At 44.1% G+C, this 20,359-nt stretch overlaps 1 protein-coding gene across 2 annotated transcripts in view; it reads left to right on the top strand.

Annotated features, from left to right (window-relative positions):
• PRR5 (proline rich 5 (renal)) overlaps positions 1-13,210 on the top strand; it is a 67,188-nt gene extending 53,978 nt beyond the window's left edge. The window contains exons 8-9 of one of the 2 annotated variants that reach the window (XM_009869260.1): positions 9,414-9,552; positions 12,317-13,210. In XM_009869260.1, coding sequence (XP_009867562.1) covers positions 9,414-9,552; positions 12,317-12,867 — 690 coding nt within the window. In that variant the 3' untranslated portion in view covers positions 12,868-13,210. The remainder of the gene's footprint in view (positions 1-9,413; positions 9,553-12,316) is intronic. The other variant, XM_009869259.1, reaches the window with a different exon arrangement.
• The last annotated feature ends 7,149 nt before the right edge of the window (positions 13,211-20,359 follow it).

The raw sequence follows: 20,359 nt of genomic DNA, 5'->3' as shown, positions 1-20,359 counted from the left end.
CTGTATAATACTGGGGGATTAGCTCTGCAGGGCTGGCTCCCAGGGAACAAGGTGGGCAGGGGGGTTGAGAGAGCCCAATATCTCCACCTGCTGGGGCTTCCTAATTTTGTGTTGGAGCAAAGGAAGTTTCTACTGGGAGTGTAAAAGTGCAATCTTTGAGATTCTCAGTAGAGTGTTGGCCACATCAGATGAAGATGGAGTAAATGTGAGGATGAGACTCCCATGATGATAATCTGTGGTACGCTAAGAGCAGCAGCTCTGAACAGCTGTGCACAGGAGGACAGCTTTGACTGTTTGGGCAACAGTTGCTGCTCTGAGGGCCACTGTTGTCTCCTCCGAAACATGAGGCTAGGTGGACTTGGTCAATGAAAGTGCCACAGCACTGTAGAGAAAACATAATATTCACACACCTGGAGTCCACTCCTGAAACCCCTTCTCAACCTAGTAAACCATAATGTAGCTTCGCTGCCATAGATTTGTGTGTGGGCATTGCACAATCAGTAAAAATTAGATGATTAGCTATTAGGCAGTACTATGTGTGTGCATGTATCCATTCAAAGGAAGAGGGAAGGATGCAGGCTTCAAGTCCAGAATATGACCCATAGCATAGGAGCACATCTTGTGCCACCAGTGGTGCACATGGGCAAGGACTGGTGGCCCATTTGTCTCCGATTCCTCCTCACATTGATTTCACAGAATCACACAGAATCACAGAATGTTCGAGGTTGGAAGGGACCTCAAAAGATCATCTAGTCCAGCCCCCCCTGCCAGAGCAGGATTTCATGCCTGCCCTGAGAGCAGGTTGCTCTGTGTTGCTCAGGATTTAGAAGGCTAGATATGATGCAATGGAAGGTGTTACATGCGCCAAAGAGGGAAAACAAGTAGTCATGACCTATAAAGGCACTGATTTCCAAATCTCTTACAAGCAAGGCTACTGCTCTCTCTTTCACTAAAATAAGAGGCAGATCTTGCTGTTTATGTGGTTACCTTGGTGTGCACTGCGGTCTGCACACCCTTTATCAATTCTCTACTAGCAATGTTGGCTGAGTAATGTGTGTTTTCACTACAGATATTATTCTGTGTCTGCCTTGTGGCGTATCTTGTGATTTTTAATTCCAGTTATCCCTGAGAGTAGTTGAATAACTATTATCCAGCAGATAATGTCAGATTATTGCCACTGCATGTGTGTTTCTTTCAGTTCTATTGATCTGACCCATGTCAGTTAAAGAAAGAAATGTGATTCATAATGCACTTTTCTTTCTTCCAAGGAGTCTGCTGCTTTAAGCAGAGAATAGTTACATTTCTTAGCTGTTTTCCTGTGTGGTTAAGACAGGGCAGTACCTAAGGCCAGGACCTCACTTTGCATTTGGGCCTGACACTGTAAACGCTTCCGGCAGCAGGTTTCCTTTCACATAGCACCAGGTAAGGACTGCTTCAGCAGGCGGTAAGTCACAGCTTTTTGTTGATGGAGAAGGGTGGAGGCCAGCCATCAAGGATGCCACAGCAGACTGCGGTTCGGAGTGTGTTACCTGGCCATGAGCAGAGCCGTACACAGCCTCTGTCACATGGGGAGAGGACTTCGCTCTTCTGGGCAATCATGTCACCAAGAATAGTGACTGCTGAAATGACTTCATTAAATAATCTAGAAGTCTGGCTTCTCCTTTCTTTCCTGAGTCCAGAATTCAGTAACCCAGGATCTAGCTCACGGTGTTCCTACTTGATGTCCCCTGTGGTAGACCTGCTCCCACATCAAGCACCGGGATGTGCTATGCCTCCCTCAGTGCCCTGTCTGCTCTTGGCAGGGTGCTGGGCTTGGATCCAGAAGGCCTGCTTGCTTTGCCCACTTTGAAGACAAATTTTGTTTATGTTCTATTTTATTTTATTCTATTTTTTATTTTAAAAAATATCCAGCCATCTCTCAGCTGAAACAGAGGACAGTCTTCCACATCAATACGTATTCATGTAGACATGCTGATCAGCTGAAGCATTAAACCTTGCGTCCTACATCATTTAGTCAATGACCAGTGTATATTTCAGCACATCTGCAGCTGCAAGTGGGCATGAAGTAGTTCCCACCATTATGCCCAGTGGTTAGGGTACACTTACACACTGGCGATAGCTTTTAATGTATAATTTATTAGGTAAATGGCCCTATAATATTCTGTGCTAAAGCCAGAAGTGAAAAGTAACTGAGCGATACCGCCATTTCTAGATGCTACTAGTGGTGGGTGCTCTGAATCAGAACTGGGATCTGTAGAGGACCTATGACGTTTTATATGTACTCATCAAAAGTTACTGCTTGTCAGTTAAAAGCAGTTTGGTGCGTAATAGTAGTTTATGAGTATTTTCAGACACAGATGAACACAGACACCTGGGGCAACTTGGCGCTTGTCCAGCCAGAACTGAAGCAGCCTGCAGTAACCATGAATACAGGGAGGCTCATACAGCAGAAAAGCTCAGCAGATGGACAAGGGGCTTGCCCAGGGCCTGAAAGAGTAGCTCAGGATGGTTGTGGATTATTACAGAACAACAGGTAGCAAAGGGATGAAGAAAAGGATTAAAATTAAGTGAGTCAGGTATGAGAGAGTGATGGCCTCGTGAAGATCCAGCAAAAACACAGGAGTGGAATAACATGAGCCAAGCGTCAATGAAAAGCAGCCAGGTAGCAAAAAGAAAAGCAAGCAGCTAGGTTTTTTTCTAGCCTCTTGGCACACATGAGACATCTGCTTGATTTGTGCCTGATAGCCAGAGGATGAGACAGCTTTAGCTGCAGCATTTTGTCTCCAACTGTTGTGATTTATCTGCTCAGTTCTCTGGTCCCACCACTAAGATGGTTATACATTGTAGGATTTTTATGGTAAATCATTTTTCAATCAATGTAACCCACTAATTCCCAAGAATTCAAGACAGCTGGATGAAGAGGTGAATATCATAGAATCATAGAATGTGTTGGGCTGGAATGGACCTGCAGTGAGATCTTTAACTACATCGGGTTGCTCAGAGCCTCATCAAGCCTGACCTTGAATATGTCTAGCGATGGGGCCTCCACCACCTCTCTGGGCAACCTGCTCCATATTATTCTTCTGCTGGTGGCTGCTCTGCCCACCAGGAGCACTTGAGAAGAAAAATTTTTATTTGTTCTACTTAGTGCTGTGCTAGCAAGCACTTGTGAGCAGGCTGTAATTCAGAGAGCGATGGAGCAAAAAATGATGCAGCCTGCGCTGCAGCTCAGGAGCAGTCTGTGCTCCTAGGGTTGTATTTTGTTATTGGTCTTCCTCAGCAAGCTATTAACAGAGGAGATTTGCCACTAGTTTTTGTCACTGAAACAGTGAGGTTTTGCTACTCCTTTTCTCCCTAAAACAATGAAAAAGATATGCAGCTTTGCATTCAGATTTTGAGTTGACAAGTGAGAGGCATAGGCAGCAAATGATACACAAACCCAACTCTCTTTCTGCCACGTGACAGGGTTTCATGAGCCAGATCTTTTCCATAAGGTGTCCTACATCTGCTCCCAGGAGCATGGGAAGCCTAAAACTCTGCATCTTGATTTAGCCGGGCTGTCTAATGAGATACACTGGCCCATCAGCAGCTGAAATAGTTTAGCGTGGCTGTGACTATCTTTCGGGATTGCATCGTGTCTGTGTTTTTCACCAGAGCCTGAGGAATTGAAGTAACCAACAACAGGTGAAAAGTGGTGGAAGGAGGTTGGTTAATTTCTGGACTTCTTTGTGACTTACAGCCTGAACACCTCCCTAATGGACTGGCTTTGGTATTTATGGTAATTTCAGAGCATTTGTTGGGAAGTGCTGATAATATCCAGTTATATTTTAGGTGGGTTTTTTCAGCAAAAATTAAAGGATTTCGGTTATGGTGTGCAGCAATGACCATGTAGTTGCACCGGGACAGAGGCTGCAGGCAGGCTTGCATCTTACACCCAGTTGGATCGATGGCAGGTGCCACTATCACTGTTCACTGCCTATGAAGAGAAGAGCAGTGTGTGAAAAATTAATATAATAAGATACAGAAATAAAGAGTTGCAATTGTGGTTATTGCCATGGTAAAATAAAGCAAGGATGTTTGATGCCTTTTGTTGGAATTTTTTCAGAAAAATTGTGGCAGATGTTACTAAAACAGAGTTTAGGTTTCTGGTACCTTTGCAGGTCATGTAGCCTGTGCTTAGATACAATGTTGATAGTGGCTTAATAATATTTTTTGTTAAAATATATATTCATTTAAAAGTCTTCAAAGCAATCCATCTTTGTTGTACAGCATGCAAAAAGTTAAAGGAATAAACCTTTGCCCTCAGGCAGGTTTTAAGGTTGTGTTTGAGGAGGACTCTTCAAGTCTTTAAATGCCTGCCTGGAGTGGACTCCACTTTAGAATCCCTTTGAGGCTTAGAGAAGTCCTACATATCGGAAAAGCGACCTTACATAAGGTTACAAAATCCCCAGCTATTCTTTTGAATGTATCTGTTTATTCACAGTGCCAGAAGATGAATTTATTCTTTCCTCTGTGCTTTCATAAGAAGCTCTCATGCTCTTTAAAAAACTCAGGAGGAGTTTGTGGTAAGCTTACGACATCAACGGGGATGGAAACCTGAGCAGTTTGGTGTGTCCTTTCTTGCTGGAATGACTTATGATTTTGACTTAAGGGGTTTTGCTCCCAAACACGAGGAATTATTTGTTGCAGCAACACACACGAGTGCAGCAACAGGCATGTGGCCACTGTTCAGCAGGTGGAGCAGCAACTTCATGAAGTAGCTACCTCAATAACCCATAATCTTTAGGGCTTATGCCCCTTTTGGGAGGGCTTACAGATTTACATATCAAAAATAGGTCCTTTTAATGGGTCCTTTTAATGCTTTCAAACTACGATATACAATTCTCTGTTTCTAAATGATTTAACTACAGGTTAATGAAGTAAGGGACTTAGGTGCTGTGTTACATGCAGAAATACATGCCTCTGTTCTTGATGCTGAGTGTAAACCTTTTGCGAGGATATTCGCATATTCAGGACTCAAATCCCCATTATCCATGCGTTGACTGTAGAGCAGACTCTTGTCATACTATTATATTTTAATCCTTCCAAAGATGACATGACTCTTGTTGCGTTTCCAAACACTGTGACCAAGGTGAGGAGTTGATCCAGCAGCTACACTGTTCCAGAAGTACTAAGGTACTTGCAGCTATTTGATATTGAGCTATTTTGGCCCTGAACTGAGAAATAAATAGGTCATTCCTATTTCCTTTGAAAGGAATTTAATAGATGTATCTAACACTTGCAGAGAAGCATGAAAGTCTCATGCTAAAATGAAACTGGGTTCATGAAAGGTCATGTTATCTTTTAAAGTAAGTTTTTGCATGTCTGCAGAGCAAATACTGCATTAAAGATAAGGGTATACTCTCTGTTTTACTGATAATGCTGCAAGTTTTCTTTTTTGCTCCAAATTACAATATAGCTTCCTGCAAGCTAAGAAGCCAGCCTGCTAGATACGACTTGTACTTTGTTGCTATGTAATGATATACCAAACCAGTAAGGAATCTAGCAGTAAGTACAGAAAGAACCATCAGCTGCCAAAATAACAGGAAAATACCTCTTATTATTATTTTATTGGTGACTCTTTCAGTCCAGCCATTAGTCTTTCAGAAACTACTGTGACACGGGCAACAATCCAAAGTTGGCTTTACTCTAAGGCTAATTTTGCCTTTATAAGCCTGATCACATTCAAGTTTGGGAAAGGATCTAACAAGACCTTCATATATCTTTAATTATACATAGATATCAGTAAGAGCTGCAACCCTGCAAGCCACCCCAGGGCCATGCAGTCTCCTGACTGCTGCAGCCCCTATTGCTGTGGGCTTGCTGTTCTCTGCTCCAGGCTGGCTTGGTGTCACCAGTGTCACAGCAGCCCCCTCCCTGGCTGCCCTTCAGGCTGCACCGAGGCCCCCCCCAGCCACACCTGGGGCTCACTGAAGAAGCAACATTAGAAGAAATGCAGAATTGGAAAGCCCCTCTTTCTCAGAACAGGGTTATGGGGCACCCCTGCTCTTGTTACTACCTATGGTATATCTCAGCTAACCTGTTGTGAGCTGATGTGTGAACTGGCAGCTACCTCCTTCCTGGGCTGTGATCTTAAAAGCTCACGAAGAGGAGGAGGGGCTGTCTTATGCCCTGTGGCCCAACGTTTGACAGCCTACAGCCCAGACTCTGGGGTTGGAACACTTCCCAGCTGCATCATGTTGGCACAGCTGCAGCAAGGACCAGCTGGCTTTGTGTCAGGGGAGATTTGGCTCCAGGAGCAGCATGCAGTGACTGCAGCAGGGGGATGCTCTGCCCCTGGGCAGGGGATGCAGCCAGGCAGAGGTGGCACAAACTTGCTCTAAGCCTGCAGATACTTCTCTGAGCCACTCGAGCTGGGGTGATTCGTGAATAAGCGATGGTGTGTCGTTCAGGTCATATGGAAAATTTAGGTTTGGAAAGCTGAGACAGTGTTTGCTGAATGTTGGGATGTACACATATTTGGTTAAATAGAGGCCTGGAGGATGTTCGTCATTGAATAACACAGCAGAAATAAATGCAGGAAAAGCACTCTTTTGCAAATTCAGGACATGGTCTGCAGCCTGTTACGCTTCTGCTCTCACAGAAGCTCCACACTGAGAAAATTATTTAAGAGAACTGCCCCACTGGGTGCCTGCAGGAAGGCCTGGAACAATGGCCAACGCAGGAAGGATGTTGCAGGTGGATACAGCACATTCGTGCCAAGGTGCAGAGCAGAAGAGAAGTCACCACGGCTCCCGTGGACACCAGATGTTTTACGACTTTTCAGTATGTTTTGAAAAGCATCCCGTGGATGATCGCAGAGTTGAGGAGAAAAGAATAATGGCAGGCTTTTTTAATTCTATGTGGTTTTACACTGTAAAGGTGGTATTTTGTGGCCTCTTCATTTCGAAGGTGAGAACTGAGAGACGGAAGTGAAAAGGAGGGTGGAGATTAGCACTGCTTTGGGGAAGGCAGGAGTGAGGTTTGAGGGCAAGACTGAAGAAGAAGCTGATGCAAATGGTTAGAGACTTGGGATTTTGAGAGCAGAGAGTGTTTCTTGGGAGCAGTGAGTCAACAGCTTCCCAGGCGTTGCAGCTGCAGGGCATCAGTGGTGGGGAACAGGCAAACCTGTGCCTCAGCACAGCTGCTCCCCAGCCCCGTGGTGGAGGGCTATCGCAGCAGCTGGAGATTGAGGAATTGAGTTTCTATCCTCTCAGCTCACCCCAGGAGCCTACCCCAACCCAAGACTGCTGATGGAAACCTCCTTGTAACCCTGTCAGAGCCAGCAGTCAATGCAGAATACAGCTTGGGCTTTTGTATTCATCAGGGAAGAATGACTGTATACCAAAACAGACAATTCAAAACCAAGGGGGAAACCAAAAGAACTTTTCAGGCACGTAAAGGCAATAAGAAATCAAACAGTGTTAAGAGGCCACTGGGCAGGGACGCTTTTATCACTCTTGGTATGTTGCAGCCTGCTGATGGTACGAGTTATTTTGTGGGCAGCATGAATTGCTGAATTACTGGGTTTCATTTTCCACAGCTGATTCTTAGCTACTCTCCTTCACAAGTATCAGAGTAAATAAAGCCTAGGCACAAAGTCTGGGCATGAGCAATACTAAATATCACTGGCTTTTGCCACCAGTATTATATATCATGTTTAAGAGACCAGTTCTGGAGGTAATTGCTGTGGGAGCCTGGAGCAGATGGCCCTGATGTGCTGTCCTTTGCCAGTGGCTTATCAGCTTGGTGGGATCGTGACTGCGTTAAGTAGCAGGCACGTTACCCTTCTGTGGGCTGAAAAGATCTTGGCTAAATCCTAGCAAGACAGAAGGGGAAACCCTAGAGCACATCTCAACATGATAAAAATTGAGACCTTTCCCCCTGCTACTTGAAACATTTTCTCTGATATAAGCCAGCAATGACTTGAAAATAATGTATGCACCTTCTCTAAGTCTTCTGAGTTACTCCTATGTTATTTTTATCTGGTTAAAATTACTTGAATAGCTATGGGCTCATTCTGATGTTACTTTGTTTTTGCAGGCTTTCAGATTCACTGCATATGCCCTTGTGTTTATATTTTTATTCCTGACTCTCCCTAGGTTCTACAGAATGTAGCACATCTCCCAAGACTGTTATTCATTATTTAAAACCTTCTGAACTGGAATCCAAATCCTATCCATTCTCTGTTGGCCATTATTTATTTTCCATTCATAAACTTTTATCAAGTAACGACAGGCAGCATTCAGGCAGCATAGCAGCCAGGAGGTGAAGTAAACCATTCACAAACACGTTGCAAGCTTGATAGTCACTGGTTGGTGAATCATACTGAGCTGCAAATACATACTGAACATCAGGATCCTTTCACATGCTGAAGGAAGTGTTGCAATTTTACTCATTTGATCAGCATATTGCTCTCCGGAGGCTTTCAACCCAACATGTTTCTTTTTACAATGATTCAGGGACATATTATGAAATCTGGAGTTCTGCTGATTTCAAGCAGACTTCTTGCTGAGTATGACATTTAGGTTCTTAATTCTGCAACAAGATAAGTCAAATATATATGGCCACAGAGCAACACATTAAAATGTGAATTTACTTCAGCTTGCAAGAAGAATCCTACACATGAGTATACAGGGCTCTGCTCAGGGAATGCAGGAGCATGCACACACGCTGTAAGGGGAGGGGAGACTGTAACTCCACAGGGTTTTCCTGTCACCTCTGCAGCCTTATAATCCCATTTGTGGGTGGAAGTGCAGAGTTAACGGCTTAAGGGCTAAAGACTTTGCCTGTGGGTGAAATGTGACTTTTGCCTGGATAATGGCAAGTGCTGGTGAGGGGGTGAGGAAAGAGATACAAACCTCTTCACCATAAATTCTTCTTGTTGAAAATATCCTGGAAGAAATATTTCCGAGAGTTAGGGGTTTCCCCTTTTTCTTCACCCTGTTGGTATTGCTTAGATGGCAGTGACACCCTGTGGTACCAGCCGCTGGTGCAGCACTCGGTGGTAATTCGTTCCGGAGGTCAGTATAAGGTTGCTATAACAAAAAGTCCAGGGCTGTTTTTAATTCATCCTCGCGGACCACATCCTCCATCCTCCCTGAGTGCCTTCACACTAAGCAGGATGTACTTTTTTGGATTTAAACGTCCTGAAAGTAGCTACTGCCTCTGAGTATTTGTGCAGTGCCTATGTGGTGACTTTTTCTGATTTGACTCACATCTCTTGCCTTTACAGTAAGAGAAATTAGCTGTAGCAACGATCCAGTGTCACATCACAGTGCACCTCTGCTATAAAACTGAGGGAAAAGTCTTGCTGCCTCTCTGCTTGTGGTTGGAGGGGACTGTGCTCATCCTGGATATTTTCTCTCTTTCAGGGGGTTCACGAGTCAAAAGGAGTGACTGAAGATTACTTGAAACTGGAATCCCTGATCCAGAAAGTTGTTTCTCCTTACTTGGGCACATACGGTCTGTATTCCAGTGACGGGCCTTTCACGCACTCTTCCTGTATCTTGGGTAAGAATAACAGAGGCTCATTTTGACACACAGAGCCAGGGCCCACATGGGACAACACTGCCAGTACTAACGCAGCATGGTCAGGCTCCTTTCCTAAGGCCATGCTCTTAGTGCAAAGTCACAGTGAAACTTGCCGGTGCCAGAAGATGAAAACAGTGCTCATTAATAAATCTGTGAACCTAGAGCATGTTTAGCATTTCCATTCTGCCTCTTAATGAGGGAGCTTTGACACAAGATGCTTTATGAACAGGCGAGGAAGAAACAAGAAGCCGTTTCTAGCATTCTGAGTAGTCTCTGTTCATTAGTGCACAAAAATCATACAAGTCTGTTTTAAACAGAAGAAAGTAGGATTTGTTCTTAGAGAAGACTAACCAGTAAGCCTTCAAACACGTGAAAGCTTTCTGCAGAGTGGAAGGTAAGAAGCTGTTTTCCATCCCACTGGAGATGGAGAAAAATAGTGGACCACATATAGCAGGGGAAATTCACATTGCATGGAAGGAAAGATCTCTAATATCACATAAACCACCTTTGGAGGCTATTAAATCTTCACTACTAAAGGTTCTATACACCTCACATAAGGAGCAAGGTGGGTAAATATGGTCCTTCTTGGTGGTAGAGGCCAAGTGGGTGACCTTCTTGAGTCCCTTCCGGCTTATCTTCTGTGATTCTTTGAGCTCTGAAGCATTCAGTGACTTCTGGGTAAGCAAGATTTGGCCAAGATGTTTTGAATAACCCATGTAGTAATTCTATCTCTTGAAAATGCAAAGGGGATACTACCAGTGTAAATAAAAAAGGATAGTACCTGAGTATTTTAATGTAAGTATTGTGATGGCCTACTAGAAAGGAGAAAACAGAGGGGAAAATAAGTTCAGTTATTTGTTTTCTATGCAATCAATTTAAGTGGTTTCCTTGTCAGAAATGGCCAATAAAGCAGTTGATTTTCCCTTGAAGCTGAACGGAAGAATGGTTGTATTGCAGTAGGCATTTAAGAAACAAATCAGTTTTATGTGAATAAATAGAGGCCAGTTATTTATGGAAAATGGTTCAGGATTACTACCCTGTATTCATTGCTTGCTGTTAAAAGGCCACAGACATTTAAATGGAGCCCCAAACTGACGTTTTCTGAATACAAGCTTTTGTATGTCAGGACAGAAAAAAGACATTAGAAGAGAATAAAACTCCAGTGAAATGGATTGTTAGAAAATAAATATTTATTACATGACTGCAGAAGATAGGGAAGTTTTGGTCAACCAGGCATTTCCCCTCACTGTGGTCTGGAGTGTAGATCTGTAGATCTGTCTGGGGTGTGGATCTGTAGTCATGAATGGGTGTTATGGTGATTAATGGGTCTGGATCCAAGGCAGCTGAGTGCACAAGTCTCTGCTGCTTTTAAGCTGACGCATCTAGGACTATCCAGCTATTTTAGTAGCATGATTTAAAGCTGTGACATATTGGCCTTGCAACTGGTGAGGCCACTGACTTCTTTTCTTCCCTGTCTGGACAGCACACGCAGCCCTCCCTTCCAGTCAAGCCTTGGTATGACCAAAGAGCCAGAATTCCTGGCAAGGCAGTCCCAGGGAACCTTTTATATTCACCACGTCAAGTTCCTAACAAAGAAAAAAGCCCAAAAGTAAACTTGGCTTAGGTGATTTCACTGCTGAGACACACAGCACTACAAAATACAATCTTAAGTACAGAAACTGGCTTTTTTAGTAGAACAGAGTATGATTGGAATTCATGTGCAGGTAATTATAATTCTAGAAGAGACTGGCATTTATAAAGGAAATTGCATGGTTTGCAGGCGGACATTTAGCAGCATCCTGATTTAAAGCAGTCAATTTGTGTGCAGTGACTGTGGTTGACTTCCAGAGTGTAACCTGATTCCTTTTTTCCAGCCATGCCCAATTTATGGGGATGGCAAAGTTGAGACTCGTAGAAGGAAAGCTTCAAAAGTGAGACCTATTACCTTTCTGGGTTTTAGCACAAGTGAGTCTGAGTACTAAGGCCTGCAGAAAGTTTGCATGGTGGTCATTTTGATCTAGCGGCAGGACAGCGCTCCAGGCCCAAACCACTGGTGGTGCATCTCCGTGCTGACTTGCTGCCACCTGCTGCTCATTCTTTGGAAAGAGAGAACTTGGTGAACAGCAGCATTTGTAAAATCACTGCCTGCTTGAGTGCAGGTTTGTTCCCCATAAAAGTTGCTGTGGGCACTGTCCTCCAGTTAATGTTTCTAAATGTTCTTTGTGCTCTCTCCTCGTGTGATCTGTGAAGGATGTTTTGAATCTAAGTTTTTTCAGAACTATAAATAAGACTGCCTGTCTTAATCCTTGTGCCCCAAATTTGAAGAGATCTGATTTTTCTCAGGATGAGTGGAAAAGTTAGAAAATTAGTGATGGCCTTTATAGCTTGAACAAGGTCAGAACTGCACTTTCTGTTCTTGTCTAAAGAACGTATTTGCAGTTGTATATAACATCTCCCATAGTATTTCCTGTTTTACTCAAGCTACTGAAGTTATATGAATATAAAGGAGTCTTATTGTAAAGATAGGTTTGGGGTCCTCAGTATGTGAAAGAAATCTACGAAACCTGAAGCCTATGGATCTGCCAAACCAGCAAAATCTGTTCTTTTATGTAGAAGTTTCTGTCATTCAAGAAAAGGTCATGAATATTCAGGCTTTGACTTTTCTTTTGAACACTCATAATTATCAGTACCACAAAAATAGGAGACTTTGTAGATATGACTCTGGATCTTTCTCTATTTACAGAGAAGCGGTTCTTCAGGCGTTCAAAATCGGGTGACATCCTCGCCAAGAACCCCGTGGTGCGGTCGAAAAGCTACAACAATCCTCTGCTGACGCCAGTGGCCGAGTATGAAACTGAGGGCATGGCTGCCAACGGAACAGGCATCCGAAGGCACTCCGTTTCAGAAATGACCTCCTGCCTGGAGCTCCAGGGATACTCCAACCTCACGACCATCATGGACAATGGCTCCAAGAGCTCCATGACAGCCACGAAAAGCTCGCTCTCAGGAGACCAGGAGAGGCCCAGCAGCGGGTCAGTGCAAGGCTCTAGCAAACTCAGCACAGTTGAGCAACAGAAAGGACTCTTCCACTCAATGGACGACCCACATAGGTCTTTTGAGCTGGATAGGGACCCTTCCTTGATTCCAGTTCCCTCTTCCAGCCCTGAAAACATAGTGGATCAGATTTTGGAGTCAATTGACTCTGATTCTGAAGGTATTTTTATTGATTTTGGCCGAGGCTGTTCCAATTCATCAACATACAACGTCGATGTGAACAGACAGAGCATCATGTAAAGGACATTGGGAGACAAATCTTGGGTTTTAATATTATATATGAAAGTTACTAATGGACTGTGGGCAAGCTATATATGTCTGGGGCAGAACTTCTTGTAGGTCATCACAGCTGTACTGAAGTACACAAACACAAGTTTATAGCAGATGAGAATCTGCTGCAAGGGAGAAGAAATGCCAACCACTTCTCCCTGCCTCTGTCACTCTGCAGTTGGAATTCCTAATGTCTTTATAAACTTAGGGGTTCACAAGCTGATGAGTGTCTGCTAAAATGCTATTAGTGCAGCTGGCAGTGTTTGTTCGGTAAAACAGCCTAACAAATAGCTATGTTCACTTTTAATTTTCTCAAGAGATTTCCTGTAGACAGCAGATTATTCTCTGAACTGTAACACCTCAGCCAGAGAAAAACAAATCCTTTTAAAAAACAAAAAAAAACCCCAGAGGCTGTGGGCCTTCATGCCACACAATACAGTGATAAAGAAGTCTCTTTTAATCTTTATCTTGTACATCTTGTATGCACTCCTTTGCCTAATGGTGAGTTAGAGCTCTTGAAGAAAGGCAAATAAAGAGAAGTGTGCTACCTGATGTCATGTGATGCCTCATGTCTCGTGTTCTGTTTCATGGCCAATACCTTATGTCTATAAGAGAGCTGTCTTGAAACTGGCTTTTAAGGTTGTGTGAATTTGCTCTGAATGTGGCACTTCCAAGAAACATGGGCCCAGTCAACCCCGTGGAATATCTGTCTCATGGGGACATTGCAGCAGAATTCAACGTACTTGTTTCCTAAATAAATAAAAATGCGGCCTCCTGATGAAAATACTCATTATGTATTTATATTCTTAAAGAAATACAGTAATGCCTATACTGTCAATTATGAATTGATATTTGAGGACTGTGAACCTTGTAGGTCTTCTCATCCTGAGCACTCCCAGGTCTTTGCTTCTCCTTTGCAGTAATATGGATGGTGTTGTAAGAGCTGTGTCAATGGTTTTACAGAGGACTGATGCACATGATACTAAAGCCAAAACAGAAGTCCTGATTCGCTAGGTTTTTGATTAGAGCTACTTTGGATCACTCCATTCTAGGTATCTCCTCTGGAGGAAAGAGTTGATAACTCCTGGGCTGCTCAGCAGAGATTGGTCATTGATTTGGTCTGGACGGTTTGGTCTCATCCTTGAGCATCTGGCTCTCAGCTCAGATGCTCAAGCACACTCCAGCTTCACTCTGCACTTGCACTACTGACCCCAACATTTTCCAAACTCTTCTCCAGGCTTTGATCCTGTTTCTATGCTCAAGGTCCTGCTTCTTGTGCTTAATTTCTTTTGGCCTCTCTACTTGACCTTTTGGAAAGTATTAGCTCCATCTTTTGCTACTGCTCTGCTTCACTGCTGGAGATTTCAGCTTCCAGGCAGATGTGCAGGATCCCCGTGACACAGAGATTTGAGAATCTCAGAAGCAGCTGAGGAAGGAGCCCCATAAATGAGGCAGGGGGTTAGTGTCTGTTTTGCTTCTTTATGTTTGGCATGTTCAGCTGTACAGCCTCCCCTGTAGCTAAGCACTTAAATCATACTTAGAAGTTTCTTTTACATGGAGATAAATAATTGCTTCTGTGTCCCAACAGTCTCAAACCTAACAGCCAGGGAACACACCTAGATGGGACCATCCCATGTGGAACCTAACACCAACTGACAGAAAAGCAGATATAGCAGAACATATCCTCAGCGAGAGCAACTCCAGTGCCTGGAGAGATCTTTGAGGTTCAGTAAACAAAACTTAGGCTTAGGATGCAGACATCTCAGTAGCCCTCTGGATGTGCAACTAAAAGTTGCAGACTATCAGGTCAACTATCCAGCTGCGGGCCATGACGATGCCTCTGCGATCCTGCTGTTGTGCACCAGAGCACAGCCAGGAGTACTTCATTCCTCATGGGGCCGAGTATGTTGGCACCTTGCTCACATCTGAGGTTTACCAGGTTCCTGCAAACTGGTTGTGGCTACCAATGGGTGTTTGCCCACGCTCTCCCAGCTGGAATACATGGTGAGCCCACAGTCTCAAGGCACATTTGGTGCCACGTTTGGCTCTCTGCAAACCACAGGCAAGAGAGGGGGCTCTCACTGAGCTGGGAACCAACATATAACAGGATGGGTGATTTCCAAAAGTGTCCTGAAGTGGTACAAGCCCCCATGCTGGCGCTCTCAGCCTCCACCCTCATTTTTTCTGGCAAACATTGTTCTGTTTCCTGAATTATTATTTAGGTTGGAGAAAATTATTATCCACAGCCTTGTTCTAAGAAAATATTGCAGGGGAGGAGAAAAATTCAAGAAAGTAATGTTTAAGCACTGTTTCAGCAAAGAGACAGGGACTGCTAGGACCCTTCCAACCTGAGCTTTGGCATGGTTAGTGCCCTCTTCTGTGATAGGATACCTTGAATCCCCTAGTATGCTGGCAGTGAACTAACCTCTCCTGTCTTGAATGCATGGGGAAAGTGAATAAGAATCATCTCTGGCTGGTTTAAAAGGTTATTTAGAGATAGAGTTCAAGACAGTAAGAGGAGTATTCCTAACAGCCACCTCAGAAAATCTCGAAGAGGAGCAGTATTTAGGGAACGGTCTTGTCTTCAGTGTTTCCTCTCCAGCAAGGCAGACAGCCTAGCACCTGTCGTAAAGGCTGGTTGTTGGACACTTCGCCTTCCCACATCCACTGCATGGGGAACCTGCTGTCCTGGAGCACTCTAGAACTACAGCCCAGCACTTCTAGCCTAGCTTTTACATTCCTAACTCTTACCCTTAAAGTGGGCTTTTAGGGTTTAATGTAGGTTTTCATGAGCAGCATGAAGACTTCTCAGAAGATAGAGACTAAGACTCATTCATCAGAACCATATTGGAGAACAGCAAAAAAGCAAAGCCCTGCTCTGCCCCACCCTACCATCAAAACTGTGATTATCAGCTGTGATAGGGTTGAATGAGTATTTAAGGAAGTTGGGTTCAGCTGTAGGGGGCTTTATTACTTCTTGTTAGGATGATCTGTGAGTGCTGCTGAGCTGAAGTAAAAGGCTTATGTTGATCATCTTTAGGATGAAGATTTCCGTTGGCTTCATTTAAGGTAAGTTGAAGTGATGATGCTCTGAGTTGTGGTTCAGAGCTTGCTGAACTCAACTTGCTCTTCTGCTAGCAAATGTATTTAGAGAAGTGTTTTGTACTGAAGCTCTTCTACAGGGGTGATGACTAAAGAAGAAGCAAATGCATTCTGACTTCAAGGGTTCAAGCTGCAGTTTCTGCAGCTATCTGGAGATAAGTGCAGCCCATCTGCAGGGCTATTTTTAAATTAAACAAAACTGGTCTCTAAGGTCCCTTTCAGCGTAGGTCATTCTATGATTGTAAACTCAGCAGGCTTGCTATGAAAAACCTGGAAATCTGAAGTCAGTTGCAATGGTGATAGGGTGGCATTTTGTCTCTCGAAGTCTATATTAAAATATGCAGGCAGATATGACTGTAAACTGAGAAAGTGGGTGTGGTGATCTAACTAACTGCTTGTCCTTGGAGGTGGAGTTTTTCATGAACTCATTCCCAAAGAAGTGGCGTGACTGGGGGCACTGTTTTCTGTAGAAGAAGGCAGGTGGAGCTGTGCTCTAGCTCTGTGCTTTCAGCCTTTGTGCAGTTCAGGTTTGTAGTTGCAAGATCATTTGTGTGAGAGCGCAAGGTGTGGAGGGGCATGAAGTCAGACACAGCCCTGGAAGGATGGGTCATGGAAGGGATGCTGAGCCAGACGTGTGCAGGCAATCAAAGCCCAGCGTTAGTGACTTTAAATGCTGCACGGATGTGAGACTACCCTATTTTCTGGTCATTCTAAAAGTAAACCCAATGCTGATGAGTCAGGGATGCGGTCTTCCTAGAGACAAATCACAGATTCATTGTGAAGTAAAAATATATATCAAAGAGAGTAGTGTAGGTTCTTGCTAAACTGTATTTATGAAGTGATGCCTTTCAGCTTTCAAATGCTGCTACGCGACAGTGTCCCAGTGCACCAGTGGTATTCAAGCTTTGTCCATAAGGGGACATTCTCAGTATGCCAGTTATTCCTTTCCACCTCTCCTTTGTTCTGATAAACTGTGGCATTTTGTATCCTAATCCAGAAATGAAAAGCTTTTTTCTGGTTCAGATGGGTTCTAAAACTCTATGAGGGATAATTCAGAGCAACAGATACTACTTAAAGCCTCTGTCATCTGGCACTGGAGGATGACCATTATGCAAGCAAAAGGACCTGGGAAAGTAACCTAGAGAACAGCTGCTGAGCTCTGTGGAGAAGTAATACAGCTCCCTGGAGCACAACTGGAATAGCAGAATAATTGGCTGCAAATAATGCTGCCTGAATAGAGGGCGCTTCCCTCCCCCCCCCCCCCCCAAAAAAAGGGAAAAATGACATTCCATTATTTAATTAGCTCCTGGCAAGCTGGTTTTGATAGCACTTTTGACTAAAACAAATGCGCTTGCTGGTACCATCTGAACCACTAAGCTGTGGTGATGGAAGAGCTATGGACCACCTTCTTCTAAGGCCACTATACAGACACGCAAATATATAAAAATATCTGATAGCTCTCTAAAGTTCTGGTTAGAGATGGATGGATTGCCTCTTTATTAGGATATTATGCCGTAAGAACATCTTAGAAACAAAGATGTCAGAAAGCCCTTGGTGTTTTTGAGCTCTGGTCTGCAGAGGTGTGACTGGCACTTTTCTGAAAGTACCAAAATTCTTCAGGCAGGTAACTTGACCAGTAATTAAGTAATGAAAATAGCCTGTTCTTTCACAAATGGTGCAGCCTGCAGGTCTTATGTTACATCACTGGATTAGCAAGTTGGCTTCTCACCTGCCTATGGCAAGTAGGATTGCCTGAGAGAGAAACTGCCAGGATGCTTTGCCAAAGCCTGAGGGGAGGGAAGGGAAAACAGGATGCAAAAGATTCAAAAGATGCAAAAGAAAACAGGGAAGGGAAAAGGTGTATGAACAGCTGTGGAACTGCTGGGCTAACAAACCTGCCAGAAGTTTATTGTTTGTTGCTTTTGTAAAATGAGGTATCAGAGGCTGAGTTTATGTGCCTATTACTGAGGGTCTTCATCAGCATCTTCACTTTAGGATTACTAACTCTTCCAGCACATACTTATTTCCTAATTATTTTAGGATTAAATATGTTTCTCCTTGGAAAAGCAAGTAGCCTTAGGCAGAGTTTTAGCCAGATTTCAAAATGCATTCTCTTTATCAATACTCCCACTCTGAACTCTGGATTTGGAAATCCGGATTTGAAAGGAATTCTTAGGGCACTGTTGTCTTTACAATGAAGATTAGTATTGGGATCAGATTGCTGGGCTGAAACTCAAAGACCGAGATGACTTAATTCCATGTCCTCCACGGGATTTTTGCATAAATTTAAGTCACTTAATAGCCTTATATCTCTTCGTAACGTGGGGATAATGTTCTGATCTGTCTTTCTTACATTTCAAACTGTCAGGTGGATTGTCTGTTGCTTAAAGGTTTCACGGTAAAGCACACATAAGAGGAGTGGAGGTAGTGTGTTGGAGAATGATTGAATGTAAATTAGCAACGAAACCCTAACTTTTCTGTATTTAACTTCATTGCCATTGTATTCTTTCAGTGAAGCTGCATGACTGAGTTAGGTCTATATATGCTAATTAATGCATATTTATGATTTCTTCCCTATGTATCTACATGCTTTGATTGGCTTTCTTTCTCAACAACAATCTTCACTAACATATTTACAATCGCACTAGGCTCTGTGTCTTTAGCTGATGTTACCTCTTTGCTTTGAGTACTTCATATTTGTCTTTGTTTTGTTTTTTTTTTTTCCCTTCAGAACATCGAAGCATCAAGCTTCCTATTCCTCATACCTCACTTGTGTGTATTACTCAAATATATTGCTCAAATAGTTTAGGTCCCTCTGAAATTCCAAATGTTCTGTCTTAAATGTATGCAGTAACCTGCAGGAGCAAATATCTCTGCTTCACACTTCATCCATCTCTTCCAGTTAAAAAACTGGAAGCCAGTGGGCTTGATTTTCAAAGAGGAAAACTTGCAGTAGTTTTGCGGAAAATTGAGATAATAATGTTCTATTCTTCATGATCACTCAGACTAGGGTTTTTTCCCAGACACAGGTGTAAATGTTGCTAGTTATAAGTGTTTGGATGATACCCTTAGGCTTATGTTAAAATAAAGCTATGGCACTTGTGTTCTCCAGTTCTCTACAATGTCTGTCTTTCATAAATATTCCCATTTGCTGTGAATTACTAAGCCACTTCATTCTTAAACCTCAAGGGTATGCAATCATCTGGGATGGTAATGCACCACAGGAAGCTGCAGAAGTTGGTATCCACAGGCATTCTCCTTACATGTCAAGATAGAGTAGTAAAAATAGAAATGGAAACGCTGTGCCTAGAAACCGGAAACAGAGTGACATGTTGGTGCTAGAGCAGACAAAAGATGCAAACCTTTTGAAAGCAAAACTTAACTGATTTAAGTTTAAAAGCTGGCAGCCCACGGCTTGGATAGGTGCACCCTTTGCTGTGTAAAAAAAATGGTTGTATGACTGGGCCCAGAGAGTGGTCGTGAATGGTGCTGCATCCAGTTGGTGTCTGGTGACCAGTGGTGTCTCCCAAGGATCAGTACTGGGCCCAGTCCTATCCAGCATCTTTATTGATGACCTGGATGGTGGGATTGAGTCTACCTTTAACAAGTTTGCAGATGACACCAAGCTCGGGAGGAGTGTTGATCTGCCAGAGGATAGGAAGGCTCTGCAGTGGGACCTGGACAGGCTGGGTCGATGGGCTGAGGCCAACGGCATGGAGTTCAACCAGACCAAGTGCAGGGTCCTACACTTTGGCCACAACAACCCCCTGCAGCGCTGCAGGCTGGGGGTGAAGTGGCTGGAGAGCGGCCTGGCAGAGAGGGACCTGGGAGTGCTGGGTGACAGCCGGTTGAACAGGAGCAAGCAGTGTGCCCAGGTGGCCCCGAAGGCCAATGGCATCCTGGCCTGCATCAGGAACAGTGTGGCCAGCAGGAGCAGGGGATGTGATTCTGCCCCTGTGCTCAGCACTGGTCAGGCCTCCCTTCGAGCCCTGTGTGCAGGTCTGGGCCCCTCACTGCAAGAAAGACCTTGAGGGGCTGGAGCGGGTCCAGAGGAGAGCAACGAGGCTGGGGAAGGGACTGGAGGGCAAGTGCTGTGAGGAGAGGCTGAGGGAGCTGGGGGCGTTCAGCTGGAGAAGAGGAGGCTCAGGGGGGACCTTATCACTCTCTACAACTGCCTGAAGGGGACGAGAGGGCACGGCCTGAAACTGCATCAGGGAAGGTTTAGGTTGGATCTCAGGAAGCCCTTCCTCACGGAGAGGGTGCTCAGGCACTGGGATGCACTGCCCAGGGAAGTGGTGGAGTCACCGTCCCTGGAGGTGTTTAAGGAGAGGCTGAATGTGGTACTTAGTACCATGGTCTG

This window comes from Apaloderma vittatum, unplaced genomic scaffold, assembly GCF_000703405.1.
Source record: "Apaloderma vittatum isolate BGI_N311 unplaced genomic scaffold, ASM70340v1 scaffold16985, whole genome shotgun sequence".
Taxonomy (NCBI): domain Eukaryota; kingdom Metazoa; phylum Chordata; class Aves; order Trogoniformes; family Trogonidae; genus Apaloderma; species Apaloderma vittatum.
Note: the sequence above shows the minus strand (reverse complement) of the source record. Positions and strands in the feature narration are given on the sequence as shown.